At 57.7% G+C, this 24,698-nt stretch overlaps 1 protein-coding gene across 5 annotated transcripts in view; it reads left to right on the plus strand.

Moving 5' to 3' along the window:
- Window positions 1-24,698, plus strand: part of CROCC (ciliary rootlet coiled-coil, rootletin) — a 48,595-nt gene that overhangs the window by 7,888 nt on the left and 16,009 nt on the right. For 3 of the 5 annotated variants that reach the window (XM_067721757.1, XM_067721744.1, XM_067721734.1), the window contains exons 4-24: window positions 4,309-4,494; window positions 4,594-4,677; window positions 4,754-4,815; window positions 4,900-5,065; window positions 5,586-5,692; window positions 8,847-9,083; window positions 9,523-9,619; window positions 10,309-10,392; window positions 10,841-11,074; window positions 11,683-11,882; window positions 13,821-14,003; window positions 15,661-15,805; window positions 16,485-16,631; window positions 17,022-17,252; window positions 18,011-18,204; window positions 18,462-18,589; window positions 19,660-19,829; window positions 21,687-21,866; window positions 22,620-22,754; window positions 23,149-23,292; window positions 24,092-24,330. In XM_067721757.1, coding sequence (XP_067577858.1) covers window positions 4,309-4,494; window positions 4,594-4,677; window positions 4,754-4,815; window positions 4,900-5,065; window positions 5,586-5,692; window positions 8,847-9,083; window positions 9,523-9,619; window positions 10,309-10,392; window positions 10,841-11,074; window positions 11,683-11,882; window positions 13,821-14,003; window positions 15,661-15,805; window positions 16,485-16,631; window positions 17,022-17,252; window positions 18,011-18,204; window positions 18,462-18,589; window positions 19,660-19,829; window positions 21,687-21,866; window positions 22,620-22,754; window positions 23,149-23,292; window positions 24,092-24,330 — 3,353 coding nt within the window. The remainder of the gene's footprint in view (window positions 1-4,308; window positions 4,495-4,593; window positions 4,678-4,753; window positions 4,816-4,899; window positions 5,066-5,585; window positions 5,693-8,846; window positions 9,084-9,522; window positions 9,620-10,308; window positions 10,393-10,840; window positions 11,075-11,682; window positions 11,883-13,820; window positions 14,004-15,660; window positions 15,806-16,484; window positions 16,632-17,021; window positions 17,253-18,010; window positions 18,205-18,461; window positions 18,590-19,659; window positions 19,830-21,686; window positions 21,867-22,619; window positions 22,755-23,148; window positions 23,293-24,091; window positions 24,331-24,698) is intronic. The other 2 variants (XM_067721749.1, XM_067721766.1) reach the window with 2 other exon arrangements.

Consider the following 24,698-nt stretch of genomic DNA (forward strand, 5'->3'; position numbering starts at 1 on the left):
CCCAGGGTCCCCTGTGTGGGACTAGCAGAGCTAGGGATGGCTAGACCCCTGAGCCGGGCCTGTCCACACAGGGGCTTGTATACCCGTGATGGGAAGAGGGATCTGTGTTCCTCTGTGTCGTTGTGGGATGTGCCTGTGTCCTGACATCCGCCTGCCTGGACAAGCCCCTGACGTGTTGGGACTTGCAGAAGAGCAGGATGGTGGCCGGCACTGGGGACCGTGCAGAGCTAGTTTTCCCAAAGTTTGCAGGGGGCGTGGCAGGTGGGCTGGGCGGAGTCTGTATTGTTGGTGGTGGGCCCTGAGACAGCCCCCTCCTAGTTTAGGCTGGTCATCTTTTGGCCCCTGGCACAGTGTCAGGCCCCTGGGGGCTGCCTCTTTTATTTTTATTTTTTATTTTTTATTATTATTATTTTTTTTTGCGGTACGCGGGCCTCTCACCGTTGTGGCCTCTCCCGTTGCGGAGCACAGGCTCCGGACGCGCAGGCTCAGCGGCCATGGCTCACGGGCCCAGCCGCTCCGCGGCACGTGGGATCTTCCCGGACCGGGGCACGAACCCGTGTCCCCTGCATCGGCAGGCGGCCTCTCAACCACTGTGCCACCAGTGAAACCCTGGCTGCCTCTTTTAAATGCCAACTTCTGACTGACAGTGAGGCTAGCACTGCCCCTCAGGCTGGCAGGGGGAGGGAAGAAGAGGTGGAGGTAGCGGGTCCCTTTGCTTCTAGGACACAGCTGTGGGGCTGGGCCGGTTGGGGGAGCTGCTTTGGTCTAGAAAGTTTCCTTGTGTGGCTGGAGAGGCCCCTGAATAGCATGTAGAGGGAGCCTGGCAGGAGACTGTCCTCTGTCTGAGATGTGGCCCCCTGGAGGCAGGGGCTGCATGACAGTGACCTTGAGGCCTTTCCTGGGGGTGGGTCCACAGGGAACCTCAGAGCCTGGAGATCACCTCATTAGAGATGGGGAAACAGGCCCAGGGAGGGGACATGACAGGCCCAAGGTCGGTGGTGGAGCTGGGCCGAGACCCCTGGTCCGGGACTCTGTGCTCCTGCGGCACGGTCACTCCCTGCTGCCCACTTGTCCCCGGGCTGCAGGTGACAGGGCCTGCCCTTGTGGCTATAACTGCTGCACGTGCGCTGGCTTAGGGGGCCAGTAAGTGAGGTTGTTCCGACCCCTTAAACCCCACAGCATCCCTGGGAAAGGGGAGTGGAGGTGAGGTCAGGGTCTCTGTCCTATTGACTACATGTAGGGAAACTGAGGCAGGGGCTCCTAGTGGCTACCTCCCAGGTCAGAGGGAGAACCTCAGGGTCCCAGTGGAGACCCCCGCTTCTTCCTGTCCCTGACGAGCAGGTGCTGGGCGAGGCAGCTGGGATGGGAAGGAGGGAGTCGGCTCCACAGGCCAGGCCCCCTGCCCCCCCACCCCCAGTGTCCGTGGCAACCTGGACCGGAATGTCGGGGACTGGGGCAGCGGTTGCTAGGGGAGACAGTAAACTTCTTTCATCCCTGGCTTGGTAGCAGCCTCCTTCCCTCTTGAATTACAAGTAAAATTGAAAGGCTGCTTGGTGAGCAGCAAAGTTTGTGGAAAGGGGTGGGGTGTGGCCAGGAGTGGCTTGGGTCTGGCGGTGAGCGCTGGAGAAGCGGTGGAGCACCTGGCGGCTGCAGGAAGCCCTCTAAAGCCACGAAGCAGACAGCAGCTGGTTCACACAGATGTGCAAAGTGCACACAACACAGCCACAGTCAGACCCTCCCCGCACACCAACACAAACCCACCTCGGGGAGACACTCAGATTCACAGAAGCTGCCCAGACACCGCACAGTCCCACCCACACGCACAGTCACACACCGCGGTGTATCCGGCATACCCACACCGCAGACAACACAACACTGTCTCACAGCTCCTGGACACCTACAGCCAGACAAAGGTACACACAAGTGCACAGACGCGTGCAGAGCCCAGCTTCGCTCCCCAGGTCCGCCCACTTGTGACTGTGCACACAGTCATACAGACACATGGACACACGGGTGCACATGAAGACGACCCATCGCCCGCAGCACAACGTAGACCTGGGACTGCAGCCGCCACCTCACCCGGTCCCTGTGAAGGCCCAGACCCAGAGACACACAGGGTCCCACATGGAGACAGACGACAAGACGCACCCCCCCACCCCCAAGGAAGCGCCCGCATCCATGCACAACACACTCACGGCATCTCGGTGCCACCGTCACCACACTCAGATGCGATGCTCTGCCCATCACCTGACTTAGGTGGACTTCGCGCAGATGCTGGCCACGGGCCTGCAGCACACCCTCCAGGTGGAGACCCCCTGCACGTTGCCTTCTCCTCCACCCTCAGACCGGATCCCCACCCACATAAGCTGAAGCCCCCAGGCAGCCTCCGTGGGCACAGTCACCCTGCCCAGCGCTGTCCCCGGGGGTGGGCGTGGTTTGGCCGAATATCGGCTTCCCTGTGCACCGAGGCCGAACAGAAATACGGAGACAGGGATTTTGGTGGAAGAGAGAGATGGCTTTATTTTTCTGCCAGGCCGAAGGCAAGACACAGCAGGCTAGCACCTCAAGAACTGTGCCCCCACCCTTGGGAATCAGGGAAGATTTTATATGTGGGGCTCGCAGTCCGGGGTGTGTGATGAGGATCAGAGTAGTGAAGGTCTTGCATTCTTCCTTTCCTTTGCATTATTTCAAAACAGTCATAGCTGGCGTCAGGTCGCCCAGTAATTGGGGGCCGGCGGTCTGGTAATGGTGTCCGTTTGCCTCGTTCGTTTGCCTCTGGTTTATCAGCCGGCGACCTTGTTTCTGAAATGCAAAAACTATAGGGGGTGATTTGTTATCGAATGTAAGTGCCAGGACAAAGTAAGGTTAGGGATTGAGAGGCAGGGGATGTAACTTGAAGAGCTAGGCGTGATAGGTGCTGAACGTAAATTACATAGTGTCAGGGAGTGAGGTTAGCTTTGTAAAGTTACTACAAATTAGTGACAGTTAAAGTAAAACGAGGAGTGATTAACTCTTTCAGGCCAGGTTATGTTTCTTCTCTAGCCTGTTAACTGTTCCCTTTGTTCTCCTTGTTCTCAGGGGAGGGAAAACTCCATTTCTATATTTGCTGCAACAGGGGTGGGGCTGGAGATGCCTCTCAGCTTGGTGGCTCACTGGGTCTCTCCTGCCATACCGCTTAACACAGGCCTGGAGGGCTGACCTGGCCTGGCCCCGCTACTAGCGTGGGTGAGAGTAGCTGCCCTTGCCATTGGCTTCCCTGGGACCCAGTGTGGGTGGGCGTGTGAATACCCTGCCCGGGCTTTTGCAGGCCAGGCACTGGGCTGGGCTCTCGTGCTGTTGGTTCTCCCTGGGCACTGTCGCTCCTCTGTTGTTCTTGCTTGTCCTCAGCGGCCTCCTCCCTCCTCCCTTCCAAACAGCTGGAGGAGGCTGAGGGGCCCCCTGGGACCAGCGGGTACCTAAGGGTGTTAGGGGGTTCCAGGCTAGCGAGGCAGTCAGAGCCGGCAGGCATCCTGCCTCTGCCCCCAGGGTCTGATGATGAAGGGGCTGCAAGCTGCCTGTGGGTAAGGGAAGGGTGGCGACCGCAGAGGCTTCCCATGAGCCCAGGGAGAGGAGGGAGCCCAAGGCTAGGCTGGGCTGAGAGGGCATTAATAAACCACACCTTATATTAGAACCCATGTGCGCACCTCTTACAAACCTGAGTGCTGTGTATGTGGGGAGTGGGGGCGGGATGAGTTCATCTGTGTCACCTTCGGGGTGTTTTAGGTGGCCTCTGTGTGTTATGTGCGTGCATGTCTCTAAGCTCAGATATGCATACGTGTATTGATGCCTGTGAATGTATTCACGTGTGCTCATGCTGTTAATTCATTAACATCGCTACTGCCACTGTTCTAAAATACAATGGGGAGCAAAATCCAGGCTTTTCTGAGCTCACTTAGGGTGGGGGTGGGGAGACAGGGGCATGAATCCAATAATTATCCACCAGAGGGGGTTGGGTGTCTTGGAGGAGAGGCTCGCGGTGTACCCAGGGCCTTTAAGGTTTATCCCAGGTGCATCTTTGTGCTTTGCATGCACACGTTTGTGGGCCCACCTGCATGTGTCCACGCACACCCAGTCTGTGTATCCGCGCTTGCCCAGTCTGTGTGTCCATGCACGGCTGCATTACCCGTGCACACGTGCATTGCATCATGGTATTGCCCACATGTGCCTGCAAGGCACTGTGGGTCCGGGTCCAGCCTGGCGCCCCCTGCAGAGGCCTGTGACTGCCTTCCTGGGGGGCCCAGGACTCTCACCCAGGGCCCTTCCCTGCAGCTGGAGCAGGCTGTGCGGCTGGAGTCTGGGGAGCTGGAAACACAGGAGCCCAGGGGGCTGGCACGGCAGAGCGTGGAGCTGCGGAGGCAGCTGCAGGAGGAGCAGGCCTCCTACCGGCGCAAGCTGCAGGCCTACCAGGAGGGCCAGCAGCGGCAGGCCCAGCTCGTGCAGCGGCTGCAGGCCAAGGTCAGGGCCACCCACTCCTGCTCCTGCCCACCCTTGCGCTCACTTGGCCTGGCCCCCATGCCCCCTGGGGCTGACCGGCCACTCTCCACCCATCCCCAGATCCTCCAGTACAAGAAGAAGACCTCGGAGCTGGAGCAGCAGCTGCTGGAGAGAGCTGCGGAGCTGGGGCAGCAGCGGCTGAGGGTGGGTGCCGGGCTGTGGCAGGGCAGACGCTTCCCTCCATGTTGCCCAGCCTAATGCCCCCGCTTCTCCCACCTAGGCCACAGAGCACAGCCATGACCTAGAGAGCGCCCTCATCCGCCTGGAGGAGGAACAGCAGAGGTGGGACACAGCGGGGGATAGCACGTGGCTGGCAGGGCTGTCCTCTCTGGCCACGCACCCACTGGTCCCTTTTCCCCCACCCAGAAGCGCCAGCCTGGCCCAGGTGAACTCTATGCTCCGAGAGCAGCTGGACCAGGCGAACTCGGCCAACCAGGCTCTGAGTGAGGACATACGCAAGGTGACCAGTGACTGGACACGCAGCCGCCAGGAGCTGGAGCAGCGGGAGGCAGCGTGGAGGCGCGAGGGAGAGGTGGGCACCGGGGAGCTGACCCGAGGGGAACAGCCTATGGGGGCGGGGGCGGGGGAGGGGGAGGGAGGGGGAGGGAGGGCCCTGCTGGTCAGGTGAGCCCTTTAGTAGAGGTAAATGGTTGTCATAATAATAGCCTTGATTAGCACATACCACGCGCCAGTGCCAGGCAGGCGATTTCTCCTCTGTTCCTCATGGTAACCATATGTGGAAAGTGTCATCATCCTCCTTCTAAAGAGAGGTTGGATAGCTGCCCAGTCATGCAGCTGGCTGGCAGCTGGGATGCAAACCTCGGTCCCCAGCGCTTTCTGCCCTCCCTCACTGCTGCTTGCAGTCCGTGGAGGCTTTGAAATCCAGCTCCCCGAGCCAGCGGGAGGCTTGAGCTGGTGACCATACAGCTCCGGCACAGCCCTGTATGCGGGCCCAGAGCCGGCCCCCTGGGAGCCTCCGGGGTGGTCAGAGCTGGGGCAGGAAGTGGGCCGGCCCCCGCTCCAGCCCCTCACTCAGCCCCTCTGCCCTCCAGTCTTTCAACGCCTACTTCAGCCAGGAGCACAGCCGCCTGCTTCTCCTGTGGAGGCAGGCTGTGGGGGCCCGACGGCTGCTCAGCGAGGTGAAGATGTCCACCGAGAGGTGAGGAGTCCTGGCCGGCGGAGGGGCGGCTCGGGGAGACGCTGCAGCAGCCGGGAGACAACCCTGCTTTGCACACTGAATTCAACTCAACTCAGTTGAACTTCGGTCCGACCCAAAACACCTACCGTGTGCCGGGCCCTACGGAGATGCAGAGGCAACTAGTAATAATTAACTCTTACCAAGATCATGGCGGTCACTTAGTATTTACTTAATGTACTTGCTAAATTGGCTATTTATGACCAAATGACTAAGGCTAAATACTATTTGGTATTTACTAAATTTACTGTTTCCTAGTCATTACCAGTAAATAGTAAAGGTTTACTAGGTGTTTGCTCTGAGCTAGGCTCTTTGTACATTTTATTTCATCTCATATCCACAGTGTCCCTATGAGGTAGGAACTGGAATGATCCCCATTTTACAGATGAGGACACTGAGGCTCAGAGAGGTAGAGTGACCTTCCCAAGGTCACACAGTAGTAAGTAAGTGGCTGAATCAGGATTTGCAGTTCCTGCTTTTAATCTACTATGATATTCAGCTTCTGCTAACAAGGACCTCACAACCTCTAGGGAATTCCCTGGCGGTCCAGTGGTTAGGACTCCACACTTTCACTGCCAAGGGCCGGGGTTCAATCCCTGGTCGGGGAACTAAGATCCCACAAGCCGTGTGGTGTGGCCAAAAATTAAATTAAATTAAATTAAATTTTTTAAAAAAGGAACTTGCAACCTCTAGACTGAGGAAGTGAGTGGTTAGAGACGTGAGAGTGGAACAGAAAGGATGTCCTGGATGCTCAGAAAACTGGGAGGGGTGGAGAGGTCAGAAAAATGCTTCATTGAGGAGGTGGAATTTGCTCTGACCCCAAGGGATGGGCGGGGTTTTAACTGGCAGAGCTGAGGGCGCCCCAGGCAGAGCAGCAGAAGCAAAGGCTTGGAGGTGCGAGAAAATGGCAGCCAGTGGGGTTGAAGCAAAAGGCAAGTGAAAGGAGGTCAGGTTGGAAAAGAGCCTCAAAGGCCTCCTGCCACAGGGGACTTGGTCCTGCTTGGTCTTTGGGCAGGTGAGGCTGCAGAGGGGAGAGCCTAGAGGCAGGCCGACCAGTTTGTTTCCTTTTGTGCCTTAAACATTTGTTTGAGCGATGATCTTTTGTTGAGATCATCTACTATTCTCTCAGTATCCAAATTTCCAGCTGACTCATCAGTGTCACTGATGGTGTTTCTTCACTTTTTGTCTTTAAAATTGTTTGAATCAGGATCCATAGATGTTCACAAAGTGTGATTGGCTGATTTGTCTTCTAAGTCTCTTTTATTTGTTCAGGAAACCGGGACAGTCGTCCTTAGAGATTCCCACAGTCTGGATTCTGTGGTGTCCTTTAACACCTTTAACAGGGTTGTGCCCTGTAAATTGGATGTTGGATTTAAGGCTTGATCAGATTCAGGTTCGGGTTGTTGTGTTTTGTTTTGACAAGACTTCTTCATAAGCGCCGTGTGTACTCTGCCATCAGGAGCCTCTGTCTGTGCGTTAGCAGCCCTTGACGCTCAATGCCAAGGTCCAGACATTCGTCAGAGGCTGCAGAATCATGATTGTCTCATTGTGTCACTTCTTCATGTATTAACTGGAATTCTTCTATAATAAGGCACTTCCTCTTCTTACCGTTAGGTACCCAGTGGTACAGTTCATTCAGGAAAGGGGAGGATTTAACCTATTTGATATATTTAAAATACCTAATTTTTAATTAGCATTTAAAATGTTAACATCTTGCTTTTGAATAACTCACACATGCACAAGGTTCAAATTTCAAAAGGGTGTATGGTGAAAACTCAACTCTTCCTGCTGCCTCTGACCCAGACACTCAGGCTCATTTTTTTTTTTTTTTTTTTTTGCGGTATGTGGGCCTCTCACTGTTGTGGCCTCTCCCGTTGCGGAGCACAGGCTCTGGACGCGCAGGCTCGGTGGCCATGGCTTACGGGCCCAGCCGCTCCGCGGCATGTGGGATCTTCCCGGACCGGGGCATGAACCCGTGTCCCCTGCATCGGCAGGCGGACTCTCAACCGCTGTGCCACCAGGCTCATTTGATACAAGCAAATACAGCAGATTGTACGTTTCCCCCCCAGCCCCCACTTTTCTTTTATACACTCTTGGGAGAATTTCATCTTTGCAGTTCTTTTTTTTTTTCGGGCACACCGCACAGCTTGTGGGAGTTCCCCAACCAGGGACTGAACCCATGCTCCCTGCATTGGAGGCACAGAGTCCTAACCACTGAACCACCAGGGAGTTCCCTTTTTGCAGTTCTTGAAGAGGCTTTGTTCACCCAGTAGTTATAGCTGGGAATTGGTTCCACATCAGGCTCTAAAGAGCTTCCCCATTCGTTTTTCTTGGCTCCAGAGTATTCCATTGAAGGGATGTATCATGATGTGTTTTTTTTTTTTTTTTTTGCGGTACGCGGCCTCTCACTGTTGTGGCCTCTTCCGTTGCGGAGCACAGGCTCTGGACGCGCAGGCTCAGCGGCCATGGCTCACGGGCCTAGCCGCTCTGCGGCATGTGGGATCTTCCCGGACCGGGGCACGAACCTGTGTCCCCTGCATCGGCAGGCGGACTCTCAACCACTGCGCCACCGGGGAAGCCCCATGATGTTTTTAATAGCAGCTCCCTGCCGAGTTACCTGGTGGCCTAGTGGTTAGGATTCCAGGCTTTCACTGCCGAGGCCCGCATTCAATTCCTGGTCTGGGAACTGAGATCCTGCAAGCCACGCGGTGGCCAAAAGAAAAAAGAAAAGGCAATAGCAGCTCCCTTTCGATAGATATTTAGGTTGCCACCAGTATTTCTTACATGAGCAAGGCTGCAGTGGATCCCCTTATACACAGGTCATTTTCCTTGCTCTGGGGCATATCTGTAGGATAAATTCTGAGCGATGGAGTCCGTGGGTCCTAGAACCTATCCATTTATAATTTTCAGAGTTCTTCTAATTGCCCTCTGTGTGGTTACACTCAGCCTCCCACCAGGAGTGTAGGGAAAGCCTGTTTCCCCGCAGCCTCACCTACACTGCATTATATGACTTTTTGTCCCTAGTCTGATAGCGACAAATGGCATCCCACTGTAGTTTTAATTTACTCTTGGGAGCCCTTCCCCGCATCCCGTCCCCATCCTGTGTTCTCTACACCAGGGACCTGCTGCAGCTGGGAGGGGAGCTGGCCCGGACCTCACGAGCCATCCAGGAGGCGAGCTTGGGGTTGAGCGCAGGCCTGCGGCTGGCCGAGAGCCGGGCCGAGGCGTCCCTGGAGAAGCAGGCCCTGCTGCAGGCCCAGCTGGAGGAGCAGCTGCGGGACAAGGTGCTCCAGGAGAAGGACCTGGCCCAGCTGCAGGTGCAGAGCAACCTGGACAAAGCCGACCTCAGTGCCAGGTGGGCGCCCAGAGGCACCACGCGAGGCAGACCTCCCCACAGAGTGTACGCCTGGAGATACAGGGAGGAGGGGGCGTCTGTTCAACAGGGATGGGCCCTTCCCCTGTGTGAGTTCAGCCAGTCTCCCCAGGCACCCCGTTTGGCAGAGGGGGAGATGGAGGTTCATAGGGCTCTTGCCCAGGGCACATCACAAACAGTTCAGCCTCTACTCCTGAGACCTAGACTAGTCCCAAGGGGTTTTCCCGTGAGATAAAGTGGGTGGCCACCTCATTCTCATTTAGAGATGAGAAAGGAGAGTGACTTCAGGTCACACGGCAAGGGAGGCGAATCCTAGGGTCCCTGCCTCAGGTTTGGGGAAGCATGAAGGACACAGAGCTGGTGGGTTTGAGGAGAAGCTGGGTGGGTCTCCCATTCACCTGTGTTGCTCCCCTGCCTCCAGAGTGACTGAGCTGGCCCTGACAGTCGAGCGCCTTCAGAACCAGAATCTGGAAAAGGATCGGCTCAACAAGGCCCTCACGGAGAAGCTTGAGGCCCTGGTGAGATGCAGGGCAGGGCGGGGGGACCGACCAGATCCATGGACACAGGCTGAGGGCTGGGTAGCTTGGGCCAACCCCAAGCATCCCACTCAGACTCAGTTTCACCCCTCATTAACTGAGCACCTAGTATGTGCCAGCTTTAGTGTGAGTGCCTAGTGGGTGCCAGCTTTAGTGATAAGCACATTCACCTCCTTTATCCCATTTCATCCTCTCAGCAGTTCTGTAGCATGATCCCCATTATACAGGCGAGGAACCTGAGGCCCAAGGGGAAATACTTGTCCAGAGTCTCAGAGCCATTAAGCTGGGGAGTCAGGACTTGAACTCATGCCTGTGCCCTGCTAGCCCAGGGCTCTTTCTTTTGGAACTCAGCTGCCTCCCCACCAGAGGGACCCCTCTCAAGGGTACTGCCTGGGTTGGTCATCCTTCTGTGTGGGGTCTGGCCTGGGTTCTGCATCCAGCTGTCCTCCAATAGGCTGTGTGACTTGGGGCAGGACACCACATCTCTCTGGGCCTGGTCTGTTCAGTGAGGAAACTGAGGTCGCTGTGGGGTCTACCGAGCTGCTGGCCCCTGGGCATGGCCTTCGAGGCCAACTGATTGGTGGTAGTCCCGTGAGGGAGACGAAGGTGGGGTTTCTGACTAGGGCAGAGACCCTGACCCCTCTTTGCCTGTCTCCCCAACACCACTCTAGGAATCCCTGCGGCTCCAGGAGCAGGCGGCCCTGGAGACGGAGGATGGAGAGGGGCTGCAGCAGACCCTGAGGGACCTGGCACAGGTTCGGAGCCGGGAGAAGCCAGAAGGGGTGGGAACCCTAGGCAGGGCAAGGCCAGGTAGTCCTGGGCCACCACGACCCCTGGTGGCCTTCAGCTGAACTGCAAGTGGTTGGGGGCCCTGGAAACCTAGGCTGCTGTTTAACACCCCTGCTAGCTCCGCCCAAAATCTGCCACCCCCTGCCCCCCACCCCGGGGGAGTTCCCCGTTGGAGAGGAGGCACTGCATGTTCCCTGCCCATCTGTGAGAAACGCTGAATCATGTCTTCCCAGTAAATGGGAGGCCTTACCTGGTGGGCTGAGGGCTGTGAGCTAGCGGAGGCGAGAAAGTGCTGCAGGGTTAGGGATGAAGCTAGGCATGAGGACCCTGGTGGCCCCACTACCTCCCGAGGCTTCTTTGCCCACCTAACCCCGCAGCTCCCCTTCTCCTTCTGCCTCCCTAACCCACCCTCAGGCCGTCCTGTCAGACATGGAGAGCGGCATCCAGTTAAGTGGCTCTGAGCGTACAGCGGCCGCATCGGACGGCAGCCTGCGGGGGCTCTCGGGGGCGCGGACCCCGTCCCCACCGAGGCGCTCCTCGCCCGGCCGTGGCCGTTCCCCCCGCCGAGGCCCATCCCCTGCCTGCTCGGACTCCTCCACACTAGCCCTGATTCACTCCGCTCTGCACAAGCGTCAGCTGCAGGTCCAGGTGAGAAGGGGCCTGAGTGTCCTGGGGCGGAGCTCGAGTCCAGCGGGGAGGGGCTTGGGCAACCTTGATCGGAGCCGGGGTCTTAGGGGAGGAGCCTGAGCATTCAGGCTAGAGTCAGAGCCTTGAGAAACGGCAACTGAGTCAGGACCCATGGAGGTGGCTGAGAGCACTGGAGGAATCCGAGTCTAGAGTGGGAGGGGCTTGAGAAGCTGGGGGCGGAGCCCGGGGTGGAGTAAGAGGCCTGGTATAGGAAGGGAGATGGGGTTCCCACACAGAGCCAGAGAGCCTTGGTGTGTGTTTGGAGGGGGGCGGTGTCAGAAGTGGGGGAGGGGAAGGAGTGTGCTTGGCGGTTTGTCTGGTGTCCTGGGGACTTAGGTTGCCTGGGACCCCAGGGAGATGGAGGCTCAGAGGCCTTGCAGAGGTCTCAGAAGGCTGGTGAGGGCACGATGCAGGGGAGTGGAAACTGAGTCGGGGGGCGTAGCTCCACTCCCCTGCCCCAGGCCTGGACCCAGGCCTAGGCTGCAGCGTAGGCTGGTGTGCATCGTGCGGAGAGCGGGGAGGGTGCTTCACAGGGCTCCCCTACACTCAGTGGTTCCCATATGCCACAGGACATGCGGGGGCGCTATGAGGCCAGCCAGGACCTCCTGGGCACCCTGCGGAAGCAGCTTAGTGACAGCGAGTTGGAGCGCCGTGCCCTTGAGGAACAGCTGCAGCGTCTTCGGGATAAGACCGACGGGGCCACCCAGGCCCAGGAGGATGCACAGCGCGAGGCCCAGCGCCTGCGCAGTGCTGTCGACCTCCTGAACAGGTGCGGGGAGGTCAGAGGCGGGGAGCCCAGAGAATAAGTCAGCGTCTGGGCCTAACACGAGCCAAAGCCTGTGAACATGCGGATTTGCACTAATATGGTCATAACTAGCCGCATGTGTCTGTTCAAATGTAAATTAAGTAAACATTTACAAATGTAAATGTTTGCATTAGCCACATTTCAAGTGCTAACAAGTAGGACATATGACTGTAAAACATTTCCATCATCTCCAAGAGCCATATTGATACTGTTATTCTCGACTCTGTCTCTCGGAGATTTTGGAGACAAGAAATTATCCACTCTTAGCTGCCTGGTTGTTTTGATTATTTGGGTGCTTCTTTTTTGGTTTTTCTCTTTGTAAATGTAACCACGTAATAAAAAGTTTGAAAAATTGAGGGGAAATAAAAAGATGGGACCTCCTCACAGCTTCCCCTCTCATCCTAACCCCTGTTAATGCACTGGCTTTGCTTCCGGTTGTGTTTCCTGGAAGTCAGTTTGCAAACCTTTCCAGTATACCTACTATGTGCTAGGCTTATTGCCAAGTGCTTCCTGTGTATTATCTCAGTTAGTCTTCCCATCAAACTCATGCAGTTCACAACTGTTACTGTCCTGAGGTTGAGAGACTTGTCCAAGGTCACACAGTGACGTGGCTGGGGTAGGAATTAGGATTCAGGTCCATCTGACAGCAAAACCAGTGCTTCCCATGCCTTGGAAGGAAGGGGGCTTTTTATGTAGTTGGATTCGCAGCGAACACCTCATTTTTTTTTTTTTTGTGGTATGTGGGCCTCTCACTGTTGTGGCCTCTCCCGTTGCGGAGCACAGGCTCTGGACGCGCAGGCTCAGCGGCCATGGCTCACGGGCCCAGCTGCTCCGCGGCATGTGGGATCTTCCAGGACTGGGGACGAACCCATGTCCCCTGCATCAGCAGGCGGACTCTCAGCCACTGTGCCACCAGGGAAGCCTGAACACCTCATTTTGCCTTCTACTATTTTTCTTAATTTCATGTCAAATGTTTTTTTTTTTTTAAACTTGGACAGAGTTTGACCCCCACCCTTTTTTTTTGATAATTTTATTTACTCATTTATTTTTGGCTGCATTGGGTCTTCGTTGTGGTACGTGGGCTTCTCATTGCGGTAGCTTGTTGCGGAGCATGGGCTCTAGGTGCACAGGCTTCAGTAGTTGTGGCACACGGGCTTAGTTGCTCCGAGGCACGTGGGAGCTTCCTGGACCAGGGCTCGAACCCGTGTCCCCTGCATTGGCAGGTGGATTCTTAACCACTGCACCACCAGGGAAGCCCATGTCGAATATTTTTTCCCACTTACTGCCAGTCTTCGTATCTAATATATCAGTATTTACAGGTTGCCACTTTGAGCGCAGGGGGGCGGCAGTGGAGGATATGACAGCGATCAGCCCTAAGCCTGAGCTAGAAACCCCTGCCTTGGAAGGAGCCTCCTCCCTCCCCTGCCCTGGCTACCATGTGTTGCTGGCCTGGGTAGCAGGCAGTTGTGGGATCTGGACAGACCCAGCTCTATTGAGCCTCCCAGAATTGAGGGGCATAGGGTGCTGTAGGGGGCATTTCCTGGTCACGTGGACTAGCAGAGCTGGCAGCAAAATTGCCCACATGTCTCAGGAACCTAGCCTGGCATCTTTACCTGGTGGGGTAGTTGGAGATAACGCCAGTGCCTCCATCCATTCCACTGGGCCTCCAAGTGGGCTGGTTGGGGTAGAAGGAAAGCTGAGTGCCCTATGCCGGGAAGAGTCAGCTCCAGGGAGACATGGATGAAATGAGTGGGCCATGCTTAGGGGCAGGAAGGCTTTCTAGAGGCCGGGGCCTCGGAGGATGGGAGGATGTGGCTCCTGGCTAGGACAGCAGCACGGCCGTCTTCCCCGGTGGGAGTGGCCTCTGCATCCCCTTCAGCTCCCCCTCCCCTTGTCCTGCAGGGAGAAGGACAGCCTAGCCCACAGCCTGCAGGTGGCCCAGCAGCAGGCTGAGGAGCTACCGCAGGAGCGGGAGAAGCTGCATGCAGCCCAGGAGGAGCTGCGGCGCCAGCGGGAGCAGCTGGAGGAAGAGCGGGAGGACGCGGCACAGGACAGTGCACGGACACGCAGGGAGCTGGAGCGCAGGTGAGTGGCTTCTGGCTCCCTGCCAGGGCCGCTTGGGTGGGCCATGGGGCTCCCGACTGTCCCTGGGGGCTAGGAAGTACTGACTGTGTCTTGGGCCTTCTACCGTCTCGAGGAGCCTCTTGGCACCCCTCTGCTATAGGGTCTTCTCACCAGACCCATTTCAGGAAACTGAGATTCAGGGAGGTTTAGTCATTTACCTGAGATCAGAGAACTGGTAGGAGGTAGAGTGTGGATGATGATAACAACTGGACTTCCCTGGCGGTCCAGTGGTTAAGGCTCTGTGCTTCTACTGCAGGGGGCGTGGGTTCGATCCCTGGTTGGGGAACTAAGATCCCACATGCCTTGCAGCACAGCCAAAAAACAAAAAAAACGAATATAACAGTAGTTATATTAACTATATAGCATTAGTATTATTAATTAAGTTAATTAACAATAATATTAATATAACATTAATAATTTTTAAATTTAAAGTTATAATAATAACATCAGTACTTATATTACTAAGTACCAGGCACTTTTTTTTTTTTTTTTTTTTTTTTTTTTGCGGTACGAGGGCCTCTCACTGTTGTGGCCTCTCCCGTTGCGGAGCACAGGCTCCGGACGCGCAGGCTCAGCGGCCATGGCTCACGGGCCCAGCCGCCCCGCGGCATGTGGGATCCTCCTGGACTGGGGCATGAACCTGTGTCCCCTGCATCGGCAGGCGGACTCTCAACCACTATGCCACCAGGGAAGCCTCAGGCACCATTTTAAGCACTTAGATTCTCTTATTTAACCTTTGTGATAACTCTGTGATGTAGGAGCTATTATTATCTCCATTTGGATGAGATGGATGGCGAAACTGAGGCACAGAGAGGTTATGTAACTTGCCCAAGGTCACACAGCTAGTTAGTGGAAGAGCCAGGATTTGAACTCAGTCATTGGGGCTTCAGAGTTAATCTCTTAACCACTTCACTATTTACTTCTGTGAGGCATTAGTAACAGTGATGTTTAGTACATTGTGGCGGTGGATATTATCCTTGTTTCCGAAGGCCGTTGGAGAGATATGTCAGGTACAATAAGGACACATATCCTTTTTTTTTTTTTTTTTAATTTTATTTATTTTTGGCTGCGTTGGGTCTTCGTTGCTGTGGGCGGGCTTTCTCTAGTTGCGGCGAGCGGGGGCTACTCTTCGTTGCGGTGCGTGGGCTTCTCATTGTGTTGGCTTCTCTTGTTACGGAGCACGGGCTCTGGGTGCGTGGGCTTCAGTAGTTGCAGCACACGGGCTCAGTAGTTGTGGCACGCGGGCCCTAGAGCACGCGGGCTTCAGTAGTTGCGATGCATGGGCTCAGTAGTTGTGGCTCGCGGGCTTAGTTGCTCTGTGACATGAGGGATCTTCCCGGACCAGGGGTCGAACTCGTGTCCCCTGCATTGGCAGGCAGATTCTTAACCACTGTGCCACCAGGGAAGTCCCAGGACACATATCCTTTTCACAACGTTATGAGGCGAGCGTTACCCCATTTTGCAGATGTGAAAACTGAGGCCCAACAGTGGGCTTGGCTGTCCTTGTGGATGAGGCTCCTGCCTTGGGCCTGGGCCCTGGCTGCTCCAGCATGTCTGGCCATGGGAGACTCAGGGTAGGGGAGTGACATGGGGCACCCCCCCACCCTCTGTCCCACAGCCATAGACAACTAGAGCAGCTGGAAGTGAAGCGCTCAGGGCTGGCGAAGGAGCTGGTGGAGGTGAGGGAGGCGCTGAGCTGTACCACGCTTCAGCGGGACATGCTGCAGGCTGAGAAGGCCGAGGTGGCCGAGGCGCTGACCAAGGTGGGTCCCCGTTTGCCACACCGCCACAAACCCACCTCTACCCTAGGCCCCAGGCCTTCTCACTCTGCGCAGACTGACCCCTATTTCAGGCTCATCTCTGACCCTGGCCACACACTGATCTCTGATCCCAGCCATAAGTGAACTGACCTTTAGGACTGGTCATATCCCTGCTTTTCCAGATGCTTCTGGGGCAGGGCCTGCAGCTCAGGTCATCCAGTCCCATCTCTGGACACAGGTCCTGGGGTCTGTGAGGGTTGGGGGCACAGATCTTGGTTGGTGCCTGCCCTGCTGTCTGTGGTCTGGGCCCTGAGCAAGGCCACCCTAGACCCCACTCTGGGGTACCCTCTGGCCTCTGGCCGCGCCCCACAGTGGGAGCCAGCTTCATTGGTCCTTGCACGGCTCTGGGTGCGCAGCAGCGTGGGCGGCAGGGCGTCTGCAGGGATTTTGTTTCTGTCTCGTGTTCTCATGTTCTGTCTCCCTCCTCGTGTCCCCTGCCCTGTCTCTGGGGGCCCTGTCTCTCCGTGCCTCTTCTCGTCACCTCCCTACCCCCTGCCTCTCCCATCTCTCTGCCTTTCTCCCCATCTCTCCTTATCTTTCCATGTCTCTGCACGTCTTTTCCCATCTCTCTCCATCTCTCCCCGCCTGACCGTCTCTGGCCGCCCTGGTCCCGACCCTGCAGGCTGAGGCTGGCCGCGTGGAGCTTGAGCTCTCCATGACCAAGCTGAGGGCCGAGGAGGCCTCTCTGCGGGACTCCTTATCCAAGCTGAGCGCCCTGAACGAGAGTCTTGCCCAGGACAAGCTGGGTCTGAACCGCCTTGTTGCCCAGGTATGTTGTGTGCCAGCAGGCCTTCCTGCCTCGCCCACCTGTCCTCCCCGCTCAGAAACCCCGCTGAGGCATCCCCAGGCCCAGCCTAGGCCCACACCCCGACATCTCCCTGTACACCTCTGTCCCTCTGTCTTGTTGTTCTGTCTCTGACTCCTTCTGTCTGTCTGTCTGCTCTCTCATGGTCTGAGAGGGAAGAAGCTCCATGGGCCCTTCCTTCTGCTCCTTCCCAGTGTCCACACACCCTAGGGCACCGCCCCTTACCCCCGGGAGCCTCCCACGTGCTGGCTGTAATAGGTGGGTGGAGAAGGCATCCTTGGTCCCGGGTGGGACCTCTTTGGACCATGAGGGCCTGGGCTGATCTGGTCACTCGCCTCCGCCTGGCCCCCACAGCTGGAAGAGGAAAAGGCAGCCCTGCTGGGCCGGCAGCGGCAGGCGGAGCGCGAGGCCGCCTCCGCGCAGGAGGGGCAGGTGCTGCTGGAGCAGCTGCGGCTGGAGCACGAGGTGGAGCGGCAGGGCCTGCAGGGCTCCCTGCGGGCGGCAGAGCAGGCCCGGGGGGCCCTGGAGCGCCAGCTCCCGGAGTTGCACCAGGAGCGCTGCCGGCTGCAGGAGCAGCTGGCCCAGGTGGGTGTACGTGGGGTCTGGGGAGCAGGTGGGGAAGGGGTTCTAGGCTCCTGGCCTTTTGCAGTCTGTCCTGGGGGATGTCACAGGCTCAGGAGCCTGCTTCCCGGCTGAAATCCAGCCCCACCTCTGCCAGCTGGGGGCCTTGAGCAAGTTACCCGACCTCCCCATGCCTCAGTGGCCCCACTTGTAACATGGGGCTAATAGTTCTTACCACAAAGCGTTGTTCTGAAGAGTAAAGGGTGTAAGCACTTACAGAAATGAATCACCACTCAGTAAAGATTAATGATATGATAATTGGTAGAGAATTTTAGAATTGGAATCTTAGACTTGTTGGGAAATCATAGCTGGAAGGGACCTTAGGGTGTCTGTCCTGGAGGGCCTGGCTTTCTGGGAGGGGCCTCTAGGGAACAGACGACGCGGTGCAGGGAGCCAGGCTCTAGGTTCCCTTTCTGAGGCCTGCAGCGCAGCTCTCCTTTGCTTTCTCTTACACATTCAGCTTCTCTGGACATTTTGGGGTGCAGGAAGTGTTTGGTTGCCACCCAAACTAAGTGACGACCCTTATGTTTGCATGTGCGTGCACTGCAGGTCCAGAGAAGGCTGTGATTTGTCCAGGTTCACACAGCACATCAGGGTACAACCGGGGCTTGAACCTGGTCTCCTGCCTGCCAGGGCCGGGTCGGGCCCAGGGTCGGGGTGATGCCCGATAAGCAGGCTGGGGGATTCCAGGGCTGGTGCTCACAGCGCCGGGGTGGGGCCAGCTCTCCCGGCAGCTGAGCGGGCGGGAGCATGAGCTGGAGCAGGCTCGGCGGGAGACGCAGCGGCAGACGGAGGCGTCGGAGCGGGCGGCCCGGGAGAAGGAGGCGCTGGCCAAGGAGCGGGCCGGCCTGGCGGTGCAGCTAGCAGCAGCCGAGCGTGAGGGCCGGACCCTGTCGGAGGAGGCCACACGCCTGCGGTGAGGCCTTGAGCTCTGCCCAGCCCGCCCTGGGGGGTCTGACGGAGCCACCCCGTGGCCAGCCACGTCCAGCACGGGCCCTCAGGGGCCAGGTCACCAGCTCATCTCAGCCTGGGCTCAGGCTTCCCCGGGGAGCGTGGGTACGGCTGGGCAGGTGGGCTGGCGCCTGGCCCATGGCTGGCCACGCCCTGGGATTCACAGTGTCCTGGGGCCCGGGAGGCTGGGTCCCGGGGCCTCAGGGATCGTACGTGCTGCAGCTTGGAGAAGGAAGCCCTGGAGAGCAGCCTGTTTGAGGTGCAGCGGCAGCTGGCGCAGCTCGAGGCCCGGCGGGAGCAGCTGGAAGCAGATGGGCAGGCCCTACTGCTGGCCAAGGAGACCCTGACCGGTAGGGAGGCCAGGGGTGAGGGGTGGGGAACCCCGGGCTCCAGCCCGGAGCTGGAGCTGTAACCTGTTGAGTTCTGGGGTCCCACCGAAACTGGGATCACTGGCTTTGGGTTGTGGCTGACCTGGCTTCCAATCCAGCCACTGTCCCAGGCCAGCCGCTTCCCTCTCTGGGCCACGGGTTCCTCCTCTGACAGTTAGAGGTGATGAGGCTTTGCCAGGATGAGGTGAGAAAAGCATGGCCTTGGCACAGTGCCTGGCTCTGCAGCCAGCGCTGGCTGCTGTCTGTCATCATCAGGGAGCTTAGAGAGTTCTGCGTCTCCGCGGAGCCATCATCAGCTGCTTTTCTGACGACTCTCATTCCCGCCCAGTCTCTGAACTCACAGGTTTTTCTTGCTCAACAAACATTTACTAAGCACCTGCTTGGGCCGCGAAAATTAAGTTTTCCGTCCACGTCCACGTGAGCCAGACAGAACCGGGAAGGGAAATGCTGACAGTCTCTGGTGGACTTCCCACCCCGAGGATAGTTTTTAGATTGTCCCCTGTGGGGTGCACCCTCCCCTGGTCACTTTCATTAGTGCCGAGAGTCCAGCAAGTGTGCTTATGGCAGGCAGTCATTAAAGGTGATGCCTCATGGAAAGCTGTGCAGCCTTGGGAGGTTACCTGTGTCCTCTGAGCCTCTGTTTCTTCATCTGTAAATTGGGGATAAGCCACGTGGGTGTGATGTGAAGCTGTGTTGTGCTCAGCCAGGTGCCTGCCCGTGATAAGCACTCAGTCAGTGATGGGGGTTCTCATGTTTTTGCTGTCCTCTCCATGTGGGGGGCCCTCCTCATCAGTCACTTCATCCTTTAGATGCCACTCCAGGTAGGTAGGGAGAGGGACAGGGCCACTGGGCCCATGCAGTTGACGGGGAAACAGAGGCCCAGAGAGGGCAAGAATGTTCTCCAAGGGAACTCAGCTAGTTACCGGTGGGCCCTCTCCCCTCTGGGATTTTCCCCACATAGCTCACCTGGCCTGAGTCTGTTGGCCCACTGGGAGGGGAGCTTGTTTCTCCTTTCCATCCCTTCTGTGCAGGGGAGTTGGCGGGCTTGCGGCAGCAGATAACAACTACAGAGGAGAAGGTCGCTCTGGACAAGGAACTGATGGCCCAGAAGTTGGTGCAGGCTGAGCGGGAGGCCCAGGCCTCTCTGCGGGAGCAGCGGGCAGTCCACAAGGAGGACTTACAGCGACTCCAGCGAGAGAAGGTTCAGGCAGCTGGGTTGGGGCAGGCGGTGCGGTGGGGGAGGGCTCTGAACCACTGTCTCTGTCTCCTCTGTGACCTCAGGCGAGTATCCTTCTCGCTCTGCATCTGTGAAATGGAACTTCATCTCTGTTTCAGGGGCTCTGGGGGCAGCTGGGAGGATCCATCGGGGACCACTCCTTATCAAACATGCAGATTCCCAGGCCCCAATCGGGTCCAGCCCTGGTGATCCTGATGCAGGGGGTCCACGACCATATTTGGAAAATGCTGATCTAATGTAGAGTCAGAAAGCGCTTTAATTTGCTAAGAAGTGCGGTTTGCATATGAAAGATCACGCGGGGGACCAGAGCACATAGAAAGGCGAGGGGCCAGGTCACCAAAAGACAGAAGTACCTAAGAACACTGGCTCTGGAGTTACATTGCCTGGGTTTCAACCTGATCTTGGCCAAATGCTGGTTATGTTACCTAAGGTCTCTGTGCCTTCATTTCCCCATTTAAAAAAAAATATATTTATTTATTTGGCTGCACCAGGTTTTAGCTGCGGCATGTGGGATCTTCGTTGCCGCATGCGGGATCTTTATTTTTTTTTTAGTTGCAGCATGTGGAATCTTTAGTTGCGGCCTGTGGGATCTAGTTCCCTGACCAGGGATCGAACCTGGGCCCCCTGTCTTGGGAGCACGGAGTCTTAGCCACTGGACCACCAGGGAAGTCCCCCATTTCCCCATCTTAACAATGGGGATAATGATAGTATAATTTATGAGGATGAGGTGAGATGATCCTTACAAAGAGCTTAACATGGAGACTGGCGCTTTGTAAATGCTCCATAAGTGCTGGTTGTCATTGTTACTATTGTACTGAGATACTCTCCAGAGTGGGCCTCTGGACAGGGGACCTGAGTCCCTCATCTTGGACTGGGCTGCTGCTGACAGAGGTTCAGGCTGTGGCTCCCGACACCAGGGGGCGCCATTCACCTTGTACGTAATCTTTTTGGATTTGTGGATAGAATCACTTCTCCAGCAGGTGGCGACAGAGCATTTGAAGCAGAGACTATTTTCACACAGCTGTTAGGGACTAGTGCTGGGGCCAGGCACCTCCCTCAGACCCCAAGTGGGCTCTGCCTGTGGGTTGTACCCACCCAGTCCCCAGGGAGCCACGCTCTCCTGTGCCTTCCCTCATTCTCCCTGCACCAGCAGACTCAGCCTCTTAATGTCACCATACCTGTACTCTTCCCTGCAGCTATTCTGCCACCCCCAGACCCATGCCCTCTTATTGCTCACAGCTGACCCAACTCCCCTCTACCCCAACCCCCAATCCTGGTCCCTCTTTCACAAGTTCTGAGCAACCGCTATTCTAAAATTCAGATTGCTCCTTGTCACTGTGTCTTGAGGCTCTGCCATCTCAACTGTCCTGAAAATCAGGTCACCCCTCCCTAAAGCCCACTGGTCTGGTCTGGCCTGGCTGCTGCCTGTGGCTCTGGCCTCGTCCTTCACCATGTCCTCCTCGTAGTCCAAGCTCCAGTGACCTTAAATATCACAGTTTCCCTGTTCGTCATGTTTCCTCTTTCCTCCGAGTCGTCTGCGGGGCTGTACTCTGGCCTGGGGTTCTTTTCCTTTTCTCTCTACCTGACTGACGGCTGCTTGTTTCCTCCAGGAAACATTCTCTGACCCCTCACCCTCCTCCCCCCGCCCACCCAAAGGCCAGGCTGTTGCTCCTGGCATGTCCCCATCACGGCCCTCATTATCACCCACCCCACCTTGTAGTTCCCTGATTACCTGCCCCACGGCCCTTGCTGCCCCGAGGTTGGCGAGGGGCTGTCTGGGCCCAGCCTCGTGGGTCACACGCACGTGGGCCTGGCCCCCAGGAGGCGGCATGGCGGGAGCTGGAGGCAGAGCGGGCCCAGCTGCAGAGTCAGCTGCAGCGGGAACGGGAGGAACTGCTGGCCCGGCTGGAGGCCGAGAAGGAAGAGCTGAGCGAGGAGATTGCCGCCCTGCAGCAGGAGCGCGACGAGGGCCTCCTCCTGGCCGAGAGCGAGAAGCAGCAGGTTCGTGAGCCGCCTCTGCTGCCTGAGGGGCCCCTGTTCTGGGGCTGGTCCCCGCTCAGCCACCCAGCAGCTAGGAGCTAGGAGTCCTTTTCTGGGCCTCGGTTTCCTCACCTTCAGGATGGGGGAGTTCAAGGGGTGTTTGTGAAGCGTCGCTGAGACCCCTGTCCAGCGAGCGGGCCCGGCACGTGGTGGGAGCTTACTGAGTGGCAGCCGCAGTCATGACACCGTGAGCATTGTTCCAGAAAAGCTGACCCACGTTCTCCCATCCCTCCTCCCACCCCAGGCTGGGCATGGCGTCCCCATGACCGCCTCTGAGCAGTCCCTGCGAAGCCCACATGCAGCAGCTGACCCTCCTCAGAAAGAACTAACTCCTGACTTTCCCATAATGTAATGGAGACAGGGCAGACTGCGTCCATCTCCTCTCCTCACCTGCTGCATCACCCTGGGCAAGTCACTTTACCTCTTTGAGCCTCAGTAGCCTCATCTGTAAAATGGGAATCATGAAAGGCCCTGCTTCAGGATGTGAGATGTCCGAGTTGTATCTGTGTCCAGGTTATTGTTACTGCTGTTGTACCCTTTCCTGGGGCTGCCAAGGGGGTGAGCCTGCACCTCTGCCCTGGCTCCACCTGTGGTGGCCCAGTCAGGTCCCCGAGCCCCCAGTGGGCACATTTCCGAGGCCAACGTGGGGGAAAGGCCCAAGCATGCCCAAGACCACCCAACACCCCGAGCCCTTTGCTCCCTGCCTCTGCCCAGGCCCTGTCCCTGAAGGAGTCCGAGAAGACGGCGCTGTCGGAGAAGTTGATGGGGACGCAGCACAGCCTGGCCGCCATCTCCCTGGAGATGGAGCGACAGAAGCGCGATGCTCAGAGCCGGCAGGAGCAGGACCGGGTAGGCCAGGCGGGGGCGGGTGGGCCTCCATCGGAGCCGGGATTGGGGATCGGGGGGGGCACAGCACTGCCCGAGGGGGACACGTGGCTCTGCCCTGGGGGCGGCATCCAGCTGTCGGCGGAGCTTCCCCCTTCCTTGGGAGTCCCCACTGGAGGGAGGTGGCACGGCTCTGCCCTGTGAATGCCCTAGTCTGAGGGAGAGACCGGCTACGTGCATAGCACTTGCCAGGCGTCAAGGGATCAGTAGAGGGTCCGGCAGGCCAGCGTGAGGGGCCGTGTCTAGAGCCGCAAATGGACAGTTCAGTTGGCGCAGCTGGGATCAGTGGCGGTGCGGGTTGGGAGTGCGGGGGAGGAGGACACGGCAGTGCCAAGTCTCAGGAGCCCGTGTGTCCTAGAGCACCGTGAATGCCCTGACGTCCGAGCTGCGGGACCTGCGGGCCCAGCTTGAGGAGGCTGCCGCGGCCCATGCGCAGGAGGTGAAGAGGCTGCAGGAACAGGCCCGAGACCTGGGCCGGCAGCGGGAGTCCTGCCTGCGTGAGGTGAGCTGCCTGCCCGTCCACCCACCCGCTTCCTCCTAGGCAGTGCAGCCTAGACGCCGCTGGGAACCCAGAAGCGTGTGTTCGAGGACAAAGGAATGCATGAAAGGAAGCAGGCGGCAGGCGTTAGGCGTTTATTAAGTACATGCTGGGTACGTGAGGGACTTGGGCTCTCACGGAGAGGCTGGGCTGGGCGTCCCTGCCCTCTTGAGGTTGATCCACAGGATGATCTTTTTATTTATTTTATTTTATTTTATTTATTTGTTTTTTGGCTGCGTTGGGTCTTCGTTGCTGCATGCGGGCTTTCTCTAGTTGCGGTGAGCGGGGGCTGCTCTTTGTTGCGGTGCGCGGGCTTCTCATTGCAGTGGCTTCTCTTGTTGCGGAGCACGGGCTCTAGGCGCGCGGGCTTCAGTAGTTGTGGCATGCAGGCTCATTAGTTGTGGCTTGTGGGCTCTAAGAGCGCAGGCTCAGTAGTTGTGGTGCACCGGCTCAGTTGCTCTGCGGCGTGTGGGATCTACCCGTCCCAGGGCTCGAACCCGTGTCCCCTGAATTGGCAGGTGGATTCTTAACCACTGTGCCACCAGGGAAGTCCCACAGGATGATCTTGTTTGATGTTTATTTCAGGCCAGAGCACCGCTGACTCCAATATGTTTTGCCCCAAATCATAACTCACACCTGCAGTCCGAGCCGCTGCAGAGGGATGGGGCAGGTGCCCCGTGGCCAGGGAGACGGGGATGGGCTCCTTTCCACCCAGCTTGAGTGGGCCCCGACCCCCGTATGTGGACCCCCGCTGTCCTCACAGGCAGAAGAGCTTCGGACCCAGCTGCACCTGCTGGAGGATGCCCGCGACGGGCTGCGGCGGGAGCTGCTGGAGGCCCAGCGCAAGTTGCGTGAGAGCCAGGACAGCCGTGAGGCCCAGCGCCAGGAGGCGGGTGAGCTGCGGCGCAGCCTGAGCGAGGGGGCCAAGGAGCTCGAGGCCCTGCGGCGGTCCAACGAGGAGCTGCGGGTGGCCGTGAAGAAGGCGGAGAGTGAGCGGATCAGGTGGGGTGACACGGGGGCCCAGCCCCCAGCCCTTCACCAAGCCTCGTCCTTCATTCGCACTGAATGTCATCCCAGGAACTAACTTCACCCCCCATGGTTCTGGGAAAATCGCGCAGATGGCGAGTCTCTGCCCTCGAACCAAGCCCGGACTTGGTTTGTTTTAGGTGACTGTCCTCCCTGAAGGAAGGGGAATGGTGGTTGCAGGCAGGGTTGGGCCCAGACTCTGACCTCACCCACTGGCATCACCCTGGAGACTAGCGTGTGTCGCTGGTCCACCTCTCTCAGCCGAGGGCCTGATCCCCAGCCCTGGAGGGCTCAGCTCAGGAGAGGGCCACTTTGCAGGCAGCACTGGGGGAACCTCTAGGTCA

Source organism: Pseudorca crassidens, chromosome 2, assembly GCF_039906515.1.
Source record: "Pseudorca crassidens isolate mPseCra1 chromosome 2, mPseCra1.hap1, whole genome shotgun sequence".
NCBI classification, from domain to species: domain Eukaryota; kingdom Metazoa; phylum Chordata; class Mammalia; order Artiodactyla; family Delphinidae; genus Pseudorca; species Pseudorca crassidens.